Genomic DNA, 16,741 nt, shown 5'->3' on the forward strand with positions numbered 1-16,741 from the left:
GAGGTGCCATTATGGAAGTGGGCTATTTCTAGCCAGCCTGTAAGCCTGTCGCAGTATGCCATGCATGTACGTGTGTCCTTCAAGCTGAAACAGGTCCATGACAGTCTGTTGGAACAGATACTCTGGGGCAGGGGTCATCTTCATGACTTCGGCAGGCAGTGATGGTGAGTGGGCGTCGCACGATGTACACTGTGAACGATGATGCTGGAGGTCACCCTCGATGCCAGGTCAACAGACTGAATGTCTTGCTCCTCTCAACATTGTATCTAGGCCTTGATGTCCAGCATGAAGGTTGGCGGCTACCTGATGGCGGAGCCCTTCGGGGATGACAAGGCGGATGCAGCTGTCGTTGAAACAGTATGTGACCAGGTTGCCAGATGTAGATAAACGTTCCCTGACGCTGTAGAAGAGCCTCAGACATGCAATTTCTTGGGATTTCTTTGGGTTCCAGTCCCCTCCAGTCACTCGAGCGACTAGTAGCTGATATGCTGGGTCGTCCAGGCCAGCCTCTTTCTCATCTATGGTGCACTGCTCCTGTTGGTTTTCTGTGATTGCTGACACCACGGCAATAGTTAATTCTTCGTTGAAGCTCTCATCCTGTCTATTTGGCGCGGTCCTCAGGGCAGGAAATCGAGAGAGGAAATCAGCAGCATGATTTCTCTTGCCTGGTAGGTATTTAACATGGAAATTATACAGTAATGTTTTCTCCTTCAATCTCAACAGTCTGGGGTTGGTAATATCGCCGAGACTTCTATTGCCTAGTAACTTGACTAAAGGGCAGTGATCTGTGACAATTGTCAAGTTCGGCCAGCCCAATAAGAACAGCCGAGCCTTTTTTAATCACCAGACCACCACAAGGGCTTTCCCCTCCACCGCTGCATACCCAGACTCGGCAGGCGTGAGGAAGCGACTGCCACAAAGCGCTATTCTCCAACCATCTCTACAGCAGAAGGGGGTGTCGATGGAGGTACAGCTGCAATATTGCTGGAGGATGACGAAGCCCACGCCCTCTTTACTCCAGTCAGTAACTGCAACAGTCAGTCGTAGTTTGTCGTAGTAGGTGAGGCCATCCTTGGCTAACTTGCAGATGGTGTCTTGCACTTGATGAAGCTTCTCCTGAAGGTGCTCATCCCAATAGACCTGTTTGCCTGAGGGCATCTTCAGTAGGTCTCTAAAGTAGGTCATGATGGGCCCTGTTGTCAGGAAGGGGGCCAGCTGATTGACGAAACCATACCAGGACCTAATGTATTGTGGGCTTTTGGGACATCGAAAAACTTGGGATGGAAGATAGACAATCTTCTGAAGGCTTGTAGGAGACCCAACCAATGTCAAACCCAACGAATTCCACTTCTTTCTTACAGAACTTGAATTTTTCTGGTTCTAACGTGATGCCTTTTGATGCACAGACTGTGAGGAAGTCATACACATGCCAAAAGGTCCCTTCCACGTGTGAATCATAGATGAGTGTGTCGTCCACACACTTGAATTTCCTGGGTACTTCTTCAACGGCATCATCGAAATGACATGCATATGCGTCGGAGGCAGAACAATGCCCCATTGGTGTCCTTCGGCATTGATACCTGCCCTAAGGTGTGATGAATGTAGTTAGGGGTATGCTTTCCTTGTCCAGTTCCACCCGGTGAAATCCCCAACAGGCGTCGGCCACTGTCTTGTATGAGCAGAGCGGAACGCTGGATACCATATCAAAGGGCGTGGGGGTATGGTGGGTCTCTCTCCTACAACTTGCGTTGAGCTTCTGATAGTCGACTGTACGTCTTGGCTGTCCCGATTTCTTGGCCAAGACCACCATACGCAAACACCATTCTGTGGGCTCCCCAGGGGGAGCTCGCTGTAAGACCCCTCTCTTAATGTCCTCCTCCAACTGGGCTTTCACCTCTTTTTCCCAGTGCTTCGGTACTGACGCAGGTGTGTGGCAGGCATAAGGAACTGCATTAGGTAATAGGTGGATACGGTGGGGTTCCCCTTCCATTACCAGGAGGGGCTCTCTCTCGGTGTTGAAGGTCGTGCTTGAAAAATGGGCTAATAACCAGTCTTCCAATCTGGTAATATTCTCCTCAGTAGGGGGAAATGGGATGGTTGACGGTCTTGCAGGTTGATCGGTTGCTTTGACGGACGTATGGGTCGCACTTGCTGCTGTGGGGGCAGAGTTCGAGAAGGGGGGCATGGTTTGGAAACGTTTCTGGCACAAGACCTAGTTTCTTGCAAGCGTCCAAGGATAGATAAAGTCAATGGAAGACTTTACAAAATACACTTCCTGGGTTGTGTGCCTCCCCTTGTATTCTATAGTACACAAGGTCGACCCTAAACACTTCAGATGTAGGTTGGCAAAGTCTCGCAACCCTCCCTTCAACCTCAACGTAGCTGGTTTCACGTTCAACGTTGCAAGAATAGCGGGTCCCGCAACACAAACCTGGGCACCAGTGTCTGGCACCGCTTGTACACCGGACCACTCAATTGAGTTGGTCAAGCATACATCAACACAAATAGTGGGTTGCGGGGACGGCCCATTCCGCAACCTTGCCTCTGCCGCTACGACAACTGTGATCACTGCACTGCACTCGCTATGTCCAACTCTGCTGCCAGACCACTGACGTTTTTCTTGGCGCTCTGCCCTCTGCAACACTTTTTCAGGTGTCCAGTTTTACTGCACCCGTGACATGTCATGCTTCTCACGGGACATGAGGAATACCCAGGGGTATGACAAATACAGTACCACAATTACCACAGGGGCGTGATTGTACTTTCACAGGGACACTCTTGTCACATTTACTAAGGGCGGCAGCCACCTTGGGTTCTTCCTCACACACTTCAGCAGCAGCTGCTCTAGAGGAGCTGCTAGGCCATGCCCTATTACGAAGGGCATCATCACGGGCAGCCTCAAACGCACTGCACATGACTCTGAGGGAGTCGATATCACGAATATCATTACATGATTGAAATACTTGTCTTTTTAGCACTTTATCACTTAGGCCTACCATGAGCTTACGCAATAGCATATATTCAGATAAATCATGATTACAATTAGGACATGTGAATGCACAATCGGTAGCCTTTTGCATACACTTAATAAAAAAATCATTAAAGGACTCACTAGGCTCTTGGGCCAAATCAAAAAACTCTAGCCACTTCACTGCTTAATTAGAAGCTTTTACCACTAATTGTTTAACTGCATTGAATGCCCCTTCAGTAGCGAGGGTACTCCATTGTGCGTCGGTATGTCTAGAATCAAGTGCATGTTGCAATATCGGGACACAATGTAGCCTTATGTGATGAACAGCCTCATTAGGCTTCAACTTGCATAGCTGCAACCAACACTCCATTGACCATTTCCAAGACCTGAAGGCTGCAGGGGACACCTCAACCTCGCACTTTTCTGGAGCTGCTGACGAGGGGATCCTTGGTTGGGGGACATTGCTACCCCTAAAGCTTCTGGATGGCCTGCTGCTGGGTTTGTAACACGTGTTGAACCTGCAGCATTGAAGCCGGCGATATCCTGACGCCGGTTCCTGAACTTCCTGTCCTTGCAATTCTGCCCCTAGGGGATGCAAATGAGGGTCGTCTTGGCGGTGGTGTCATGTGTCATGCTGTACTATGGTTATGGCTGTAGGTCCTATTTCTTCACTCACTGTGCCATGTTGGGTCTAATGCTAGGCAGGATTAGGAAATGATACTCAGCATGGTTTCGTATCTTCATTGCAACTAACTCACAGTGGAAGTACAGATAGCTCGTGACGTGGACAGTGAAGTCACTTATATGGGCGGTGCTTAGGTGCTGCTAGCAGGTTCATCAGCTAACACATCTTACATGAAATGATGTACCAATGTTACCCCTATCTACGTTAAAAGAAAATGGTAAGCTTGAATGCTACTGTATGAAAGAAAATGTGCGTGCCTAAACATAAGGATAATTTATTAGTTTTCGCCTTGGTAAGAGTACAGTAACAGTTGTAGGAGTGTTCACGTATAGCTGTAAGCCATATATTTTTATGGGTACAGTAATGTTATAAGATGAAATTTTTTTATGTAAAGTGTTTTAGGATGAAATTTTTTCGTAGTGCATACCTAACATTCGTTAATTATTTTCATTTTATTTTCGTGACTAAATACACTTTTTATGATAAAAAATTATTTACTTATTTTCAAATATTAATGTAAACAGCAAAATACCAATAAAATATATTTTTTACCTTAAAGAAAGTTCGCCAAACGAAGCAGAATTCCAACCACAAAGCTCCTGGGAAAGAAATTGCAGGATGGGAAGCTGAAATACCTAGGTGCAATGCTACTTGTTGCAAAGAAACCAATCCATGAGTGCCATTAGTACAACTTGGTGCTGACTGGCTGAACCCCCAAGATTTTGTCTTGCGGAGATGACCTGCGGGAGCCCGCACCTCTGCCAGTTCACAGTGTAGACCTCTGCTCACTGAGCGTGTCGCTGCATATCTGTGTAATTTGCGTATCTTTGTGTCTCACTTTTAACCTTTGCTTATATTTTTTAATCGTGCCCTAAGATGCCTCCAAAACCTCCTGCTCCTTCTAAGGCTTCTGGCAAAGTGCCAGAAGAATATCATAACATTCAAGGAGAAGGTAACACCTCTGGAATTGTTGAGGAAGGGCAAAAATATGCGGCAGTAGCCTGCCATTATGGTGTGAATGAGAGTACCATCCGGTACATCAAGAAAGAGGTGGATATAAGGAAGACTGTAGATGCTAGCTTCTGCGGTAGTGCCAAGGCAGTTTTCACTGTGCGTGATAAGAACATCGTGAGGATGGAGTCGGCCTTGGCATTGTGGATAATGGACTGCCATAAGAACATACCCATCGATGGCAACATCATCCGCGAGAAGGCACAAAAACTCTACCAGCAGTTTTTGACTGTTACGGAAGCCAGCAATGTACGGGTAGCAGACTGCTTAGGCTTCAATGACCCCGCTGAAGAGGAGGAGGAGGAAGCAGGACCATCATCAGCTCCTGAAGGTTTTGAGGCCAGCAAGGGGTGGTTCCAATATTTCCAGAAGTGGTTCCATCTAAGTCTGTTTCTCTGCATGGGGAAATGGCACTGGCAGACACGGAAGCAGCCAAGAAATATCCCGAGACCTTCAATAAAATCATCAGGGACAAGGGCTACCGCCCAGAACAGGTGTTGTTGATTATGGATAATGCTGGTGGCCACCCTCTGGGTTTTTATTATGAGGGAGTCCAGCTCGAGTTTGTCCGTGCCAACACCACCTCTCTCCTCCAGCCTATGGATAAGGGCGTGATCTGTGCCTTCAAGCCACTCTACACCTGGAACTCCCTCGAGCACCTTGTGAAGGCAATGAACAATGAATGAATTTGCGCTGAAGGAGTATTGGCATAAATCCATGACTGCCACGTCTGACCGTCATCGTTGAAGGATATGAAGAAGGAGACCCTTAATGTGTGCTGGAAGTTGTGGCCGGAGTGTGTTCATGATTATAAGGGCTTCTCTCCTGAAGAAATTCAAAATTAGGTCATTGATAAGTCAGTCCAATTGGAGAATGCTTGGTGGACAAGGCTTCAGTGACATCACTGAGGATGAAGTCAGCACCCTCACTGATGTCAACTCTAACCCCCTGACAGACCAGGATTTGGATGAGCTGATGAAGTCTGCCAGTGAGGAAGAAGTTGCTGCAGGTTCAGGGGATGGAAACAAGGAGGAGAATGAGGGCCTGTCTTTGGAGAGTCTCTCCCAAATTATGAAGGCAGCCAGGGAGCTGCAGGTGGTGACTGGGACATGGGATCCTTATATGGAATGCTCCATAAAGTTTGCAAATGCACTTGATGGGATTTTGGGGCCCTATAATAATTCCTCATCACCATGAAGCAGCAACAGCAACTGCTTATCACCACGTTTCTCAAGCCCATAAAGAAGGACCCTCCAAAGCCTCCAGAAGCCCGTGAAGAAGTGCAGTTGGTGGACGAAGCACCTGAAGAAGGGGAAGAGGTGCCTCCAGAGATGTAACTCTTCTGCTTTGCTGTGCAGTCATATCGTCATCATCACTCATCGGGCTGCACAGCTAATTCATCATCATCTTCAATCAACATTCATCACTGGTGACTGGTGAGTACCCCTATGATTTGCGTAATCTTAAACTCATCATTATTTTGTATTTTTCTTTAATGCATATTCAAATATTTAGGTAAAATACTTAACTGTTCCCTGTACTGTACTTGAGAATATACCAATGTCACCTCTATCTAAGTTAAAAGAAAACAGTAAGGCTTGAATGGTGTATGAAAGAAAATGTTGGGCCTGAATATGTATAGGGATACAGTAACAGTTGTAGGAGTGTTCACGCATAGATGTAAGCCATATATTTTTAAGGGTACAGTAATGTTGTAAGATGACTCTGAAATTATATTAAAGTGTTTTATGATGATAGTTTAAGGTATAATTGGTGTTTGAACTATTAAAATCACAGTTTTTAAAAAAAAATTGTATTTTTTCTAATTATACAGACCTGAGGTCCTTTTACATTAAGAATTACTTATGGCAAGCTGAACACAGCCATTAAACTCTTGAACAAGGTGGTTAGGCAGTAGGCAGTAACTACTGTCAGGTAGGCAGGAATACCCGCCTGTCCGGATGTAAACATTCCAGTTTGCCTTTTGGTCCAGGTCCAGATTGAGGGGTGGCATGAGGCAGGCATAAAAATGTAATGTAAAGGACCTCAGGTTTATATAGTTAGGAAAAATACAATTTACTTTTAAAAATTGTGATTTGTTCTAACACAACTTACAAACCATCAGTTCTTTACATTATGAAGACTCACTGGTTGGAGGGAGGACTCTGAATGAGCCTCTTGAACTGACTGGAGTTCTGCACACCTGGGCTACTCCTGGTTGAAAGAGTGAGGAGGAGTACCGTGCCTCTGACATACTGATCGGAGTGTAGAAACTGCAAGATCAAATGTCAGATATTGGACCTTTTCGCATGAGTGAGGAAACGCAACTCATATGAAATAGGCTGGGAAGAATCTAAGAGTTGGAGGCAGTATGGAAAACCCGTGATAGGGTTTTCCTTATTGCCAGTCTCTTCTTCCTCCCCCTGCGAGAGGAAGGAGCAGAATTGCTTCTATGATTCTAGAAGAAAAATAGCACGGGTGTTTGATGTGTTGTCTTACCGCATCAGACGCCAGATCCAGCAAGTGTCAGTTCGAGTCCTATTCTCATCCCAAAGGAGGAGCAGTAGGAGGAGGAGGAAGGAGGAGGCGGAGAGGCCAGGCATGCTCGGTATCCTTCTCACTTCCAGAACCAACACCTTAGGCAAGATGCTACTTGTCCTCTTGAAGGAGCTGGGTAAGAAAGCACAACTTGTTGAGCAGCCACCACAGGACCAAGGAAAAGAGGTTCCAAGGGCCTGTGGGCAAGACCAAAGGAAGAAGACAAGAGTTTGGTCTTTGAGACCACATCGTTTCCAGACCGACAGAAACTTCTGGAATGTGAGGGATGGATCAAGCCATTGACTTTGTGAGCTCTCGGGTGGAAAGTACAGTAAAGGTATCGTCATCACCAGCTGCCGAGTATCTCCTTCGATTGCTTCATGAAGCCATAAGAAACATGTGTCCTTAGACACTTCTTCCTAGGGAGAGATAATATTAGCAAAAACGTCGACAACATCCAGGTTAGGAATGTCGAGCCTTTTCAAAAAGTACCACAGCTCCCAATAGGACAAGGTAACGATTGATCTAGATCATTGATACAAAGTCGAAGGAAGGGAACAAGAAGGAATCGAACCTGACAACAGATGCTGATGGATTTGGAGTCCACTTACGACATCCGAGAAGGAATCGAGGTATTGATACCCTTCGCCTGTTCTTCCATCTTCTACACAAAGGACGGAGTGAGATGAGAGATGGTCCTAAGAGGGCACATCTCTGCCCGACGTCTCTCGTAAGGGTGCACGCAGAGCACGGGACAGGAACACTAAATGACAGTCACATGCCACCCAGGGAACAGTTCCCTGGGACAACAAGACTGAAGAAGCTTCTCATCAGTAGCTAAATCTCGACTGAGGAGAAAAAGGCTACTTCAGATAGAAGACTAGGTTGCAAGGGCCTACGTTCTTCACAACTGAAATGGAGAGAAGCAACCCTCGGTGGAGAAGACGAGGAAGTCCAGACTTGAAGAGCAACTCTGACCCGGGAAGAAATTCCATCAACAACACCAGCCAACAAAGACGGATCCAGTCCCTGGAACAGTGTTGCAGAGGAGTTCAAGAGATATCCAGCTATATCCATTGCCACTCAGCGAGAAAGCCTATGCTCACAACAAAAGCTGGAAAGTCTTCCAGTCATGAACACACAGGGATGTATTGCCTGAAGAATCGCTTCTTGTGTAGCCGCTACAGGAGGTAGGGTCAAGGAGGACTCTTCTCAATGTCTCGGAAGCAGAGCTATCAGGTCGGGCGAAAGGCAAAGTCTTCCAGCATTTGTCTGTAACTCGGGGTGAGCAATGCTTGTGAACTCCTAGCAAAACAGACAAATATGGTGGGAAAACGTAGATATTGATGTTTCCCAAAAAGACAGCGTGCCTCACTGTAGCAGCCCATGGGTCTGGTATGAAGGAGCGGGAAAATTACTGACTTTGTTATGCTGGGAGGCAAACAGAAAGACGGAAGGGATCTCTCATTCAAGCAGTCTCTTCGTGAATCTTCGTGAAGAAAAGAGTGACGAGCATGTTCCGTCCTGATCACTAAAACCCGAGGCCAAGCTCGCCTACCAATACATCCCCACCGGGGAATGTATCTGGCTAATTGAGCTATCGAGTGTGCTATAGACCACTCGAGTACCTGCAAATGATGACAGATGAAACAGGAGGAAAAAACGATTCCTTCTTGTTTGTTGACGTATGCCACTACTGTACTGTGGTTTTGCTGTTCAACAAAACCACTGAGTGTCACAAAACTCATCCTGAATTCTCGGAAGGTCAAAAGGCTGCCTTGAGTTCAGGATGTTAATGAGAAGGTGCTAATCGTCTCGGTTACACCTTCAAGACAAAGTCTTACAGGTGTGTGCATATTCCTCAATTGGTGAATCCGGGAGGAGACACACAACGTGAGGAGAATATGCAAGCATATTCGAAGGTTCCTTCAATCAAGTGTTAGCCTAACTCTTCCCTCATACTTCGAAGAGGAGAGAAAGATGGAGGACTGGAAGCAGACCCCCTTCATTCTCCATCATGGGGAAGCTTCTGCAAGATGACAGGAACCAAGACGATTAGCTCTAGCTGAGCTGGCATTTCCCGAATCGGAAGCACGGGCAAGGAAGCAGGATGGAAGTTTGATGAAAAGAATTGATGAAACCCATGGGAAATAGGAACTTCTCCTGAAGGAATCCATTCCCAGGTCTTGGTAATGTTGCTGCCAGGTCCAGAGACTTGATAAGTATCATTTCATTCAGGCATCTGCAGGAGGAGAACTTCTGCCCGGTTGATACTTCTTTCTCTCTTCTTTTCTGCCCTCCTTCCTAATGGAAAAGAGGGTGGAAAGAGACACAGTTATGCACACTTTCCCACAAGGGGTGAAGAGGGCTACTTGTTTCCGCGATCTTCCGAAGCCTGGGACTTCCAGGAACTGAGGAGGGCTGGCTTGAACTTAAGGTCGAGCCAAGATAACTAAGACCCCAAGTCTTGGCCATTGTCCAAAGGACAAGGCAGTAACCTGATACAAACCTTGATTACCGAGGTGCCTGGCAAATCTCTGAAAGAGAAAGGCAGAACCGAGTAAAGGTTCGTTCCTAAGGGTCGATCCAACTCAGGACTTACGAAACCGGAGGTCCCAATTAAGACAAATTCCTTCTTCTTAGCACCAGAATTGCCCACAGATTGCCATCTGGTGTAGGAAGACCCACCTCCGGACAGGACCAGTCTCCAGAAAGCAGGGTTCTCTCCAGGAATGGTTGTATCCAAAGAGAGAAAGCCTAAAAGTGAAGGATCGTGGATCCATCAGGAGACTGTCTGGAGGAAACCAGGTGTCCTCCCAGATTGTCACCTCTCATTGCAGAAGAGAATACCCTTCAAGGCAAGGAGAAGCAGAGAGAGAGAACCCAGTCTGGATGAAGCAGAGTCAGAACAACCTGCAGTCGGCAAGACGCCTCTGAGGCAAGAAGAATTTGTACTCTCTCGAGGCAGGGGAGGAGCTTGGTGTCTCGACCTGAATGAACTCCTTTTCTCAAGAAAAGTATTCATCTGATCGAGAAAGCTCTATCAAGCAAGGACCGCGGCGGTCCATGAAACTCTCGGCCCTTCGGGAACTGCAAGGGTTGTGAGTGATGAAGATTATTCATTGGGGGAGCCGCGGTCCTGTCTTGGGGATTCTCGAGCTGATGAATCAGCGTGAAGTTCTCTGAGAAACGAGGACAATTGCATCTTGAAGAGGAAGACCCATGTTGCTTCCGAAGCATGAAACTCCTGTACCTCTCTCTCCCTGGAGGGAGACCTTGACAGATTCCAAGCAACCCTCCTCGGATACCTGGTTGTACTACAAGACAATCAGGGGACTGACACCGAGAGCACGCCAGGCAGCCGAACTCTGAAGAAAAATTCATCAGAGCTCTCTCTCTCTCTCTGTCTTGTGCTTCTCGGAACAACCGAGAGGAAAAGAGAACAGGTAAAGAGAAAGAGTACCCTACCTGTCCTACCAGCAAGACCAGCAGGAGGGGCGGACCATGAGCAATAATCAACTGAAGGAGATCACTGCCACATGGGGGAAGAAGAGCGCTTGTGCTGTGGCAAAGCGCTTTCCTGGAAAGAGCACAAAGTTCACTCAACAGTGCCGAGAACCTGATTCGGAAAAACCGAGCAGGGCCAAGCCGAGCCAATCATGTGAACGCGATCCAGACTGGGTGGTAAGCAGTGGACTGGGAGGCAAGCCAGGCGAGCCGAGCCGAGCCAGTCTCGCGAATGTGGCTAGGGGCTGGGCAGAGCAAGCAAGGTGAGCGAGCCAAGCTGATCGCAATCGGAACTGGATAGGGCGGAACTCGTCTGCCATGAACTAGCGCTAATCTTCCAAGCTCTAAACTCCTTTGAGGCCGAGGCCCCTTGAGAAGAAGGTTTAAAGGGGAATTCTGTGTCTGCTATCCTGCATGCTCGAACCCTAAGGCTTAAGACACAAAGATGAAACCCGGCCAAGCAACCGAAGCAGCTGGCAGGCAGTGTCAAGACACATGAGTGTCCTGGCACCAAGACACCCGAGTCCCGAGACTCAGCATGTTCTCTCATCCTGTGCCTCTCACCAGGAAAGCACTTGTGATTCACAGACTTCGAGCGACCTATGAGACTCTCAAAAACTGGGTGCAGCTGCTTTCAGTTTCCTAAGAAATCAAAATGAGCCAGGCACAGAACCAGTCTTAGACGTAGACTTCTAAGACTGGCAACGAGGGCGCGGCCTCTCGGGGCCGTGCTCTCGCAGCCCCCGAAACACGTGACCACAGAGGAGAATGCGATTCGGTTCCCTCCCAAGGGTGGGAAGAGCCAATGAGAGAAACTTGCCTCCCAGAAGAGAGGCAGTCCCTTAGAAGTCCTGCAGGACTCCCAAAGGGAACCTCTTCCCTGCTTTTTCTGGTGTTCAAACCGATAGGATCGGGATACCAAGCTGGGAACCCGACCGAGCACTGGTAAGCACTCAGGGAATGCTTGTAGTGCTGGCAGGAAGGGCTGAGACACCTGGTTGCCTCGGCCCTTTCTCTCGCCCTGCTCCTGAACTGGGCCGGGGAGAGTACTCTCCAGACCAGATCGGAATACTCAATATTCCACAGAATCTCAAAAACTCAGAGCGGCTCATGAACAAGCACCTGAAGCAGCAGGCGGAAACTAGGTCTGGGAATGGGAGCGCAAAGAGGGCGGAACCTCTAGGACACAAAACCCAGGGTATATGAATCGGTTCGTGAACCCGAAGGTTGGGAAGAGACAACACAAGACCCACTGCCTCCTCGGAAGCAGGCAGTCCCTAGACGTCCAAAGGACTTCAAGGGGGAAGAAGCAGCCTTCCTCTCCTTTGGCTGACAGAGGTCTATCTGGTTTCCCGGGACCCCCTCGAACCTCGGGAGAGGAAGGGAGAGGCAGCATTAGACGAAATCGAAGATAAGCTGAAGAAGACGGCGGCTACCTCCACAAGGAGACTTTCTTCACCTTCACTGCGGCATCTTCTACAGGATGGTGGACACGAGACATAGTAACCTCCAGGACAGTTAGGCAGGATCACAACGGAAGTGGCCCAGGACACGACCACCAGGAGATGCAGCAGGCACGATCAGGACAGCCAATGCAGGAGCTACGGAAGCGGTTCAGAAGGCAGGAGCTACAGCAACGGCCAGGAACGTCACAAGAATGTCACCAGCAGAGACAGGAACGATCAGGACGACCATGGCAGGAGACCAGGAGCCGCCCAAAGACTTGTCGCCGAGTCAACAGGAACAATAACACAGGAAACACAGCAGGAGCAGATGGACCACAGATATGCCAGAGGCAATGGCACAGCATAAATGAAGGCCAGCAATGACAGTGATCGATCCACATCAGTGGGAACAGAATCAGAACGATCCTGACATGGGTCTTTGCCATTCCAATTCAGGTACTGTGGTCGATCCCAAAACAAACACTGTATGAACGTCCGGACTCCTTCAGACATAGATATCCCAAATGAGATATCCAGCCAGCTACTGCTGTGCCAATGATGCTCACTGTCAACCTGAAAGAAAAAGCAAAGATGATTAGTAGAGGGAGAATCCTTTCGCTCCGAGGAGAACTGCCCTATGCAGCGAGAGGAGGTCCCTGAGAAGAGGCCGCCCGATTGCCCATGCACTGCCCCCCCGTCACGATCTTCACCCGACGAGCGAGCAAAGAGGGCAAAGGAGAGATAAAAGAAGAACCTACAGGGAGAGAGAAGGAAGGAGGGGAGGCCACCAAGGGCGCCGTGGAAGTGAAACTCACCGACGACACCCGCAACCTCCTCCCCCTGCAACTCTCCATAGCATAGGCGGCAAAAACAGCACTCCACACAAGTAGAAAGGATGTAGTCATGCCCTTGTACACAGAGGGCAGGAGCCCAAGAAGGGGAGCTAACTTGTTACGTCCCGATGAATGAAGGGGGAGCCAAGATATTGCGTCCCAATCTAATATATCTGAATGTACAGGGGAACGCCTTCAGTATCTAAATAAAGGGCTATTGGACGAGAAGCATTACCACTGGTTACGCCCCTCTAAATACGCCCTTGGCCGTCAAACCTGAGACACACGCAGGGGAACGAAGGCCTATGCAAGGCTATCACAAATTGTGGATTTGTATATTAATAATTATTAAACACACATAATATATACATAAAAATACAGAAGGATCCCACCGGGATAATAAAGAGCTTAATGACAGTCAGGCAAAGAGATCCGAAATTACATCTACAACGCATGACGGCCTAAAGCAAACTGGAATGTTTACATCCAGGCAGGCGAGTATTCCCGCCTACCTGACGGTAGTTACTGCCTAACCACCTTGTTCAAGAGTTTAACGGCTGTGTCCAGCTTCACCGTAATTCCTAATGTAAAGGACTGATGGTTTGTATATCGTGTCAGAACAAATAGGCAGTTATAAGTATTTTTAAAGGGGGTCTCAAGTATTTGATTATTTTAGCTATTCACAGGCAGTTTGTGGTCCTTAACCCCCGCGAATATTGGGGGTCTACTACTTGTATATTACTCAACATCCCTACTCTCTACTATATGAATTCAATGAAAAATGAAAATATCTTTACAAATAAAAGTAAAACCATGGTTTTATCTTTGATTTAACTGTAAGTTACAAGAAATTGGAAAACCCTACACATTTACCTCATGGGAGCATTGGATATCTACATTTTCATCAGTTTTCACCAAGTATTGTACAATCCCATCATCTGACAACAGCTCACAAACAAAACATCGCTTTGTGCACCTCATAACCAAATGGGGGTGACTGGTGGTAAAAGTATAGCACACGTCATGTGTGCACCATCACGATTAGCCTGAAATGCCCGCGAGTTAGATATTGGAATATGATACCAGGACTGCTACAATGAAACAAAATTTTCTATTGCCAATATCTTTATTTTGCAAATGACAGAATAAAGACACAATATGTGCTCTGAAGAATAAAATACTAACATTACAATAGAATAAGTAAAATTTGCACGCTGAAAAACCAAATGCTTCAGTGAACTGAAGATAGATTTAATGAATTTGATACCTTATAAAACATGAGACATGAAATTCTAAGCTTGCTTGAAGAAGACAAACCAACAGATGAAAATACGGTTGACAAGGTTCTTTGAGAGGTTGGTGTTTTATAGTAAAGTTCGATAACTTTTAGATGATTAAAAGTCAAGCTGATAAAAGGCTCTAGTCATTTAACAATAGTTCAAAAATCTTTCTGTAAGAAGAATAAAAACCCTTTCCCTAAGAAGAATAATATTTCTTTAAAAACAAAATACATTACAGGACATCCTTCTTTCTACACTGAATGGATATATCATGGGCAGAGACAAAATATTTTAAGATATACAATGTCCCATGTCAATACAGAGAAAAGAAAATCAAAGACCATAATGTCACCTTCAGTGATAAAACTCTTGAGGATTTCCATTATTTGGGGTGCTTATCTGACAAAGCATTATTCTGGAAAAAATCCTAAAAAGGAAAAGTACCACAGATTCCAAATATTCATCTATCCTTCCTCTCTTAAGGCTTGCAACATTTTCCCAACCTGTATATCCCGATCAGCTGCAGCATATATTTTCTCTTTTTACTGCAGGTTTCTGAAACAAATATAATATTTAGATATGAGGAGCAGTTGAAAATGAAATGTCTTATTGATACTAATTCTGAAATGTGTATTAAGGTAATCTCCCATCAAAGAATAAAACATGAAGGCTACATATTATGAGTATATATGTTCACTGATTTTGCTCACAATTAACATAGTTGCTGTACACACACTGGAAGTTTGATGGAAGATCATTTGATTAAAATAGATTTAGTGGTCGAATGCAGTTGATAATTGTTGTTGTTGTTGCTCTTCTTCTCCTTCTCAGCTTAATCTCTACTTAGGGTTGCTCTTTTTAATGAGCCTCCTCCACTTGATTCTCTTGAATGACTCATTTCATAATTGGTTTAGGAAGATGTTTTTTGGATAGATGCCCTTCCTGACTCCAACCCTCCTTATCTATCAGGGACCCAGATTGGCACTGAGTTGGGACCACTTGCCTAGCGCCTGGCCCCCTTCCCCCGGGCTACATTGAATGAAGTCGGTAGCTGACACAGTATAGTAATATGGCTGTGTGAAGCCAGACTGCTCTACCACGATGCATGCATTATTTTTTGGTTAAACCCAATGTTATGACAGTTCTGCTAACATTTACTGAAAGTTTGAGGTTTACTTTACAAGTATATGGAATCCAAAGGATTGTTAGCAGATAACCAATATGCATACAAGAAGCACTTTGCTCCTTTGGATCTGACATGCCATTTGCAAGAGAACCCTGGTAAGGGTTTTGAGTGTAGATTAATTCAAATATATTTTAATGCTACTTTCGATTTAGTAAATCACAAAGCACTTACTTTCAAACTTCAAATTCTTGGAGTGGTTGGATATGTTTTAGGATTACTCCAAGATTCCTACAGGTAGGCAGCAACAAGTTACTGTTGATGGGATCTTTAGCAAACCAAGACCTACTGTGTCTGGGGTTCCACAGGGTAGTGTTATTGGTCCACTGCTATTTTTAGTGTATACAAGTGATATGGTTGTTGGCCTTGAAAACAAGATTGTTCAGTACACCAATGATGCAACACTTGTGGGTGTAGTAAAGTCTCCATTTATGAGATATGAAGCTGCCTTAATCTCAGCCGTAACATGGACCAGACTAGTGAATGGTGTAGTAGGTTGGGTATGAGGTTGAACTCCAGTAAAAACGAAAACACTATTGACTACTAGATCTCGTGCTAATTTTCCACCCCATCCTCTATTTCATGTGGATGGGGCTCTGCTAAATGAGTCTGAAGATTTAACTATACTTGGACTTTTGGGAAACATGTACTGAGGGCATCAGCAAATACTGCATGGAAGGTAGGTATTGACAATAAGGTCTCATAATTTTATTATTGATGAAATCACTGCAACCTGTTTTAGGTCATTTATCCTTCCTTTACTAGCATACTGGTCTCCAGTGTGGATATCAACCTCTGCCCGAGATTTATCTCTGAGTGGTTCATGGTGGTAGGTTTCTGTTTCCTAACATTTGCAGTTATGATTTGGACCACTGACAGATAGTCTTTTGTTTGTTAATTTTTCAAACATATTTTAACAAAGATCTTTCACATTCACAACTGTTTCCTGATCCTTTTTCTCCTGCCGAGAGCAACTAGAACAGTAGCACCAATATGCAGTAAATGTGCCTTGCTGTTGATCCTCACTTCCAGGGGTTCATTATTCCTCACACTGTTGGAATAATGGATGCTATGCAACTTGAACCTCAAATATTCAAGCAATGATGCAATAAGTTACTACCCTAAAGCAATGCTCATTTAATTTTATAATTTATTTTTGTTATCTATTTATTTTTGTTAATTTATTTTCTTCTGTAAGGGTGACAAATCGCACCTCTCTTTCCTTGTGTTTCTCCTTTTCAGATGTACATTAATCACGTCATGTATTTTACCTGTCTTTATTTCAGAT

General features: G+C 45.8%; 1 protein-coding gene across 1 annotated transcript in view; it reads right to left on the bottom strand.

The window, feature by feature from the left end:
* Nucleotides 1–14,097: 14,097 nt before the first annotated feature.
* The window catches only part of LOC136841781 (mucin-2-like), a 244,327-nt gene continuing 241,683 nt past the window's right edge, over nucleotides 14,098–16,741 (bottom strand). Inside the window, exon 22 of the mRNA XM_067109067.1 lies at nucleotides 14,098–14,825. Within this exon, the coding sequence (XP_066965168.1) occupies nucleotides 14,749–14,825 (77 nt within the window). The 3' untranslated portion in view covers nucleotides 14,098–14,748. The remainder of the gene's footprint in view (nucleotides 14,826–16,741) is intronic.

Source organism: Macrobrachium rosenbergii, chromosome 9, assembly GCF_040412425.1.
Source record: "Macrobrachium rosenbergii isolate ZJJX-2024 chromosome 9, ASM4041242v1, whole genome shotgun sequence".
In the NCBI taxonomy this organism is placed as follows: Eukaryota; Metazoa; Arthropoda; class Malacostraca; order Decapoda; family Palaemonidae; genus Macrobrachium; species Macrobrachium rosenbergii.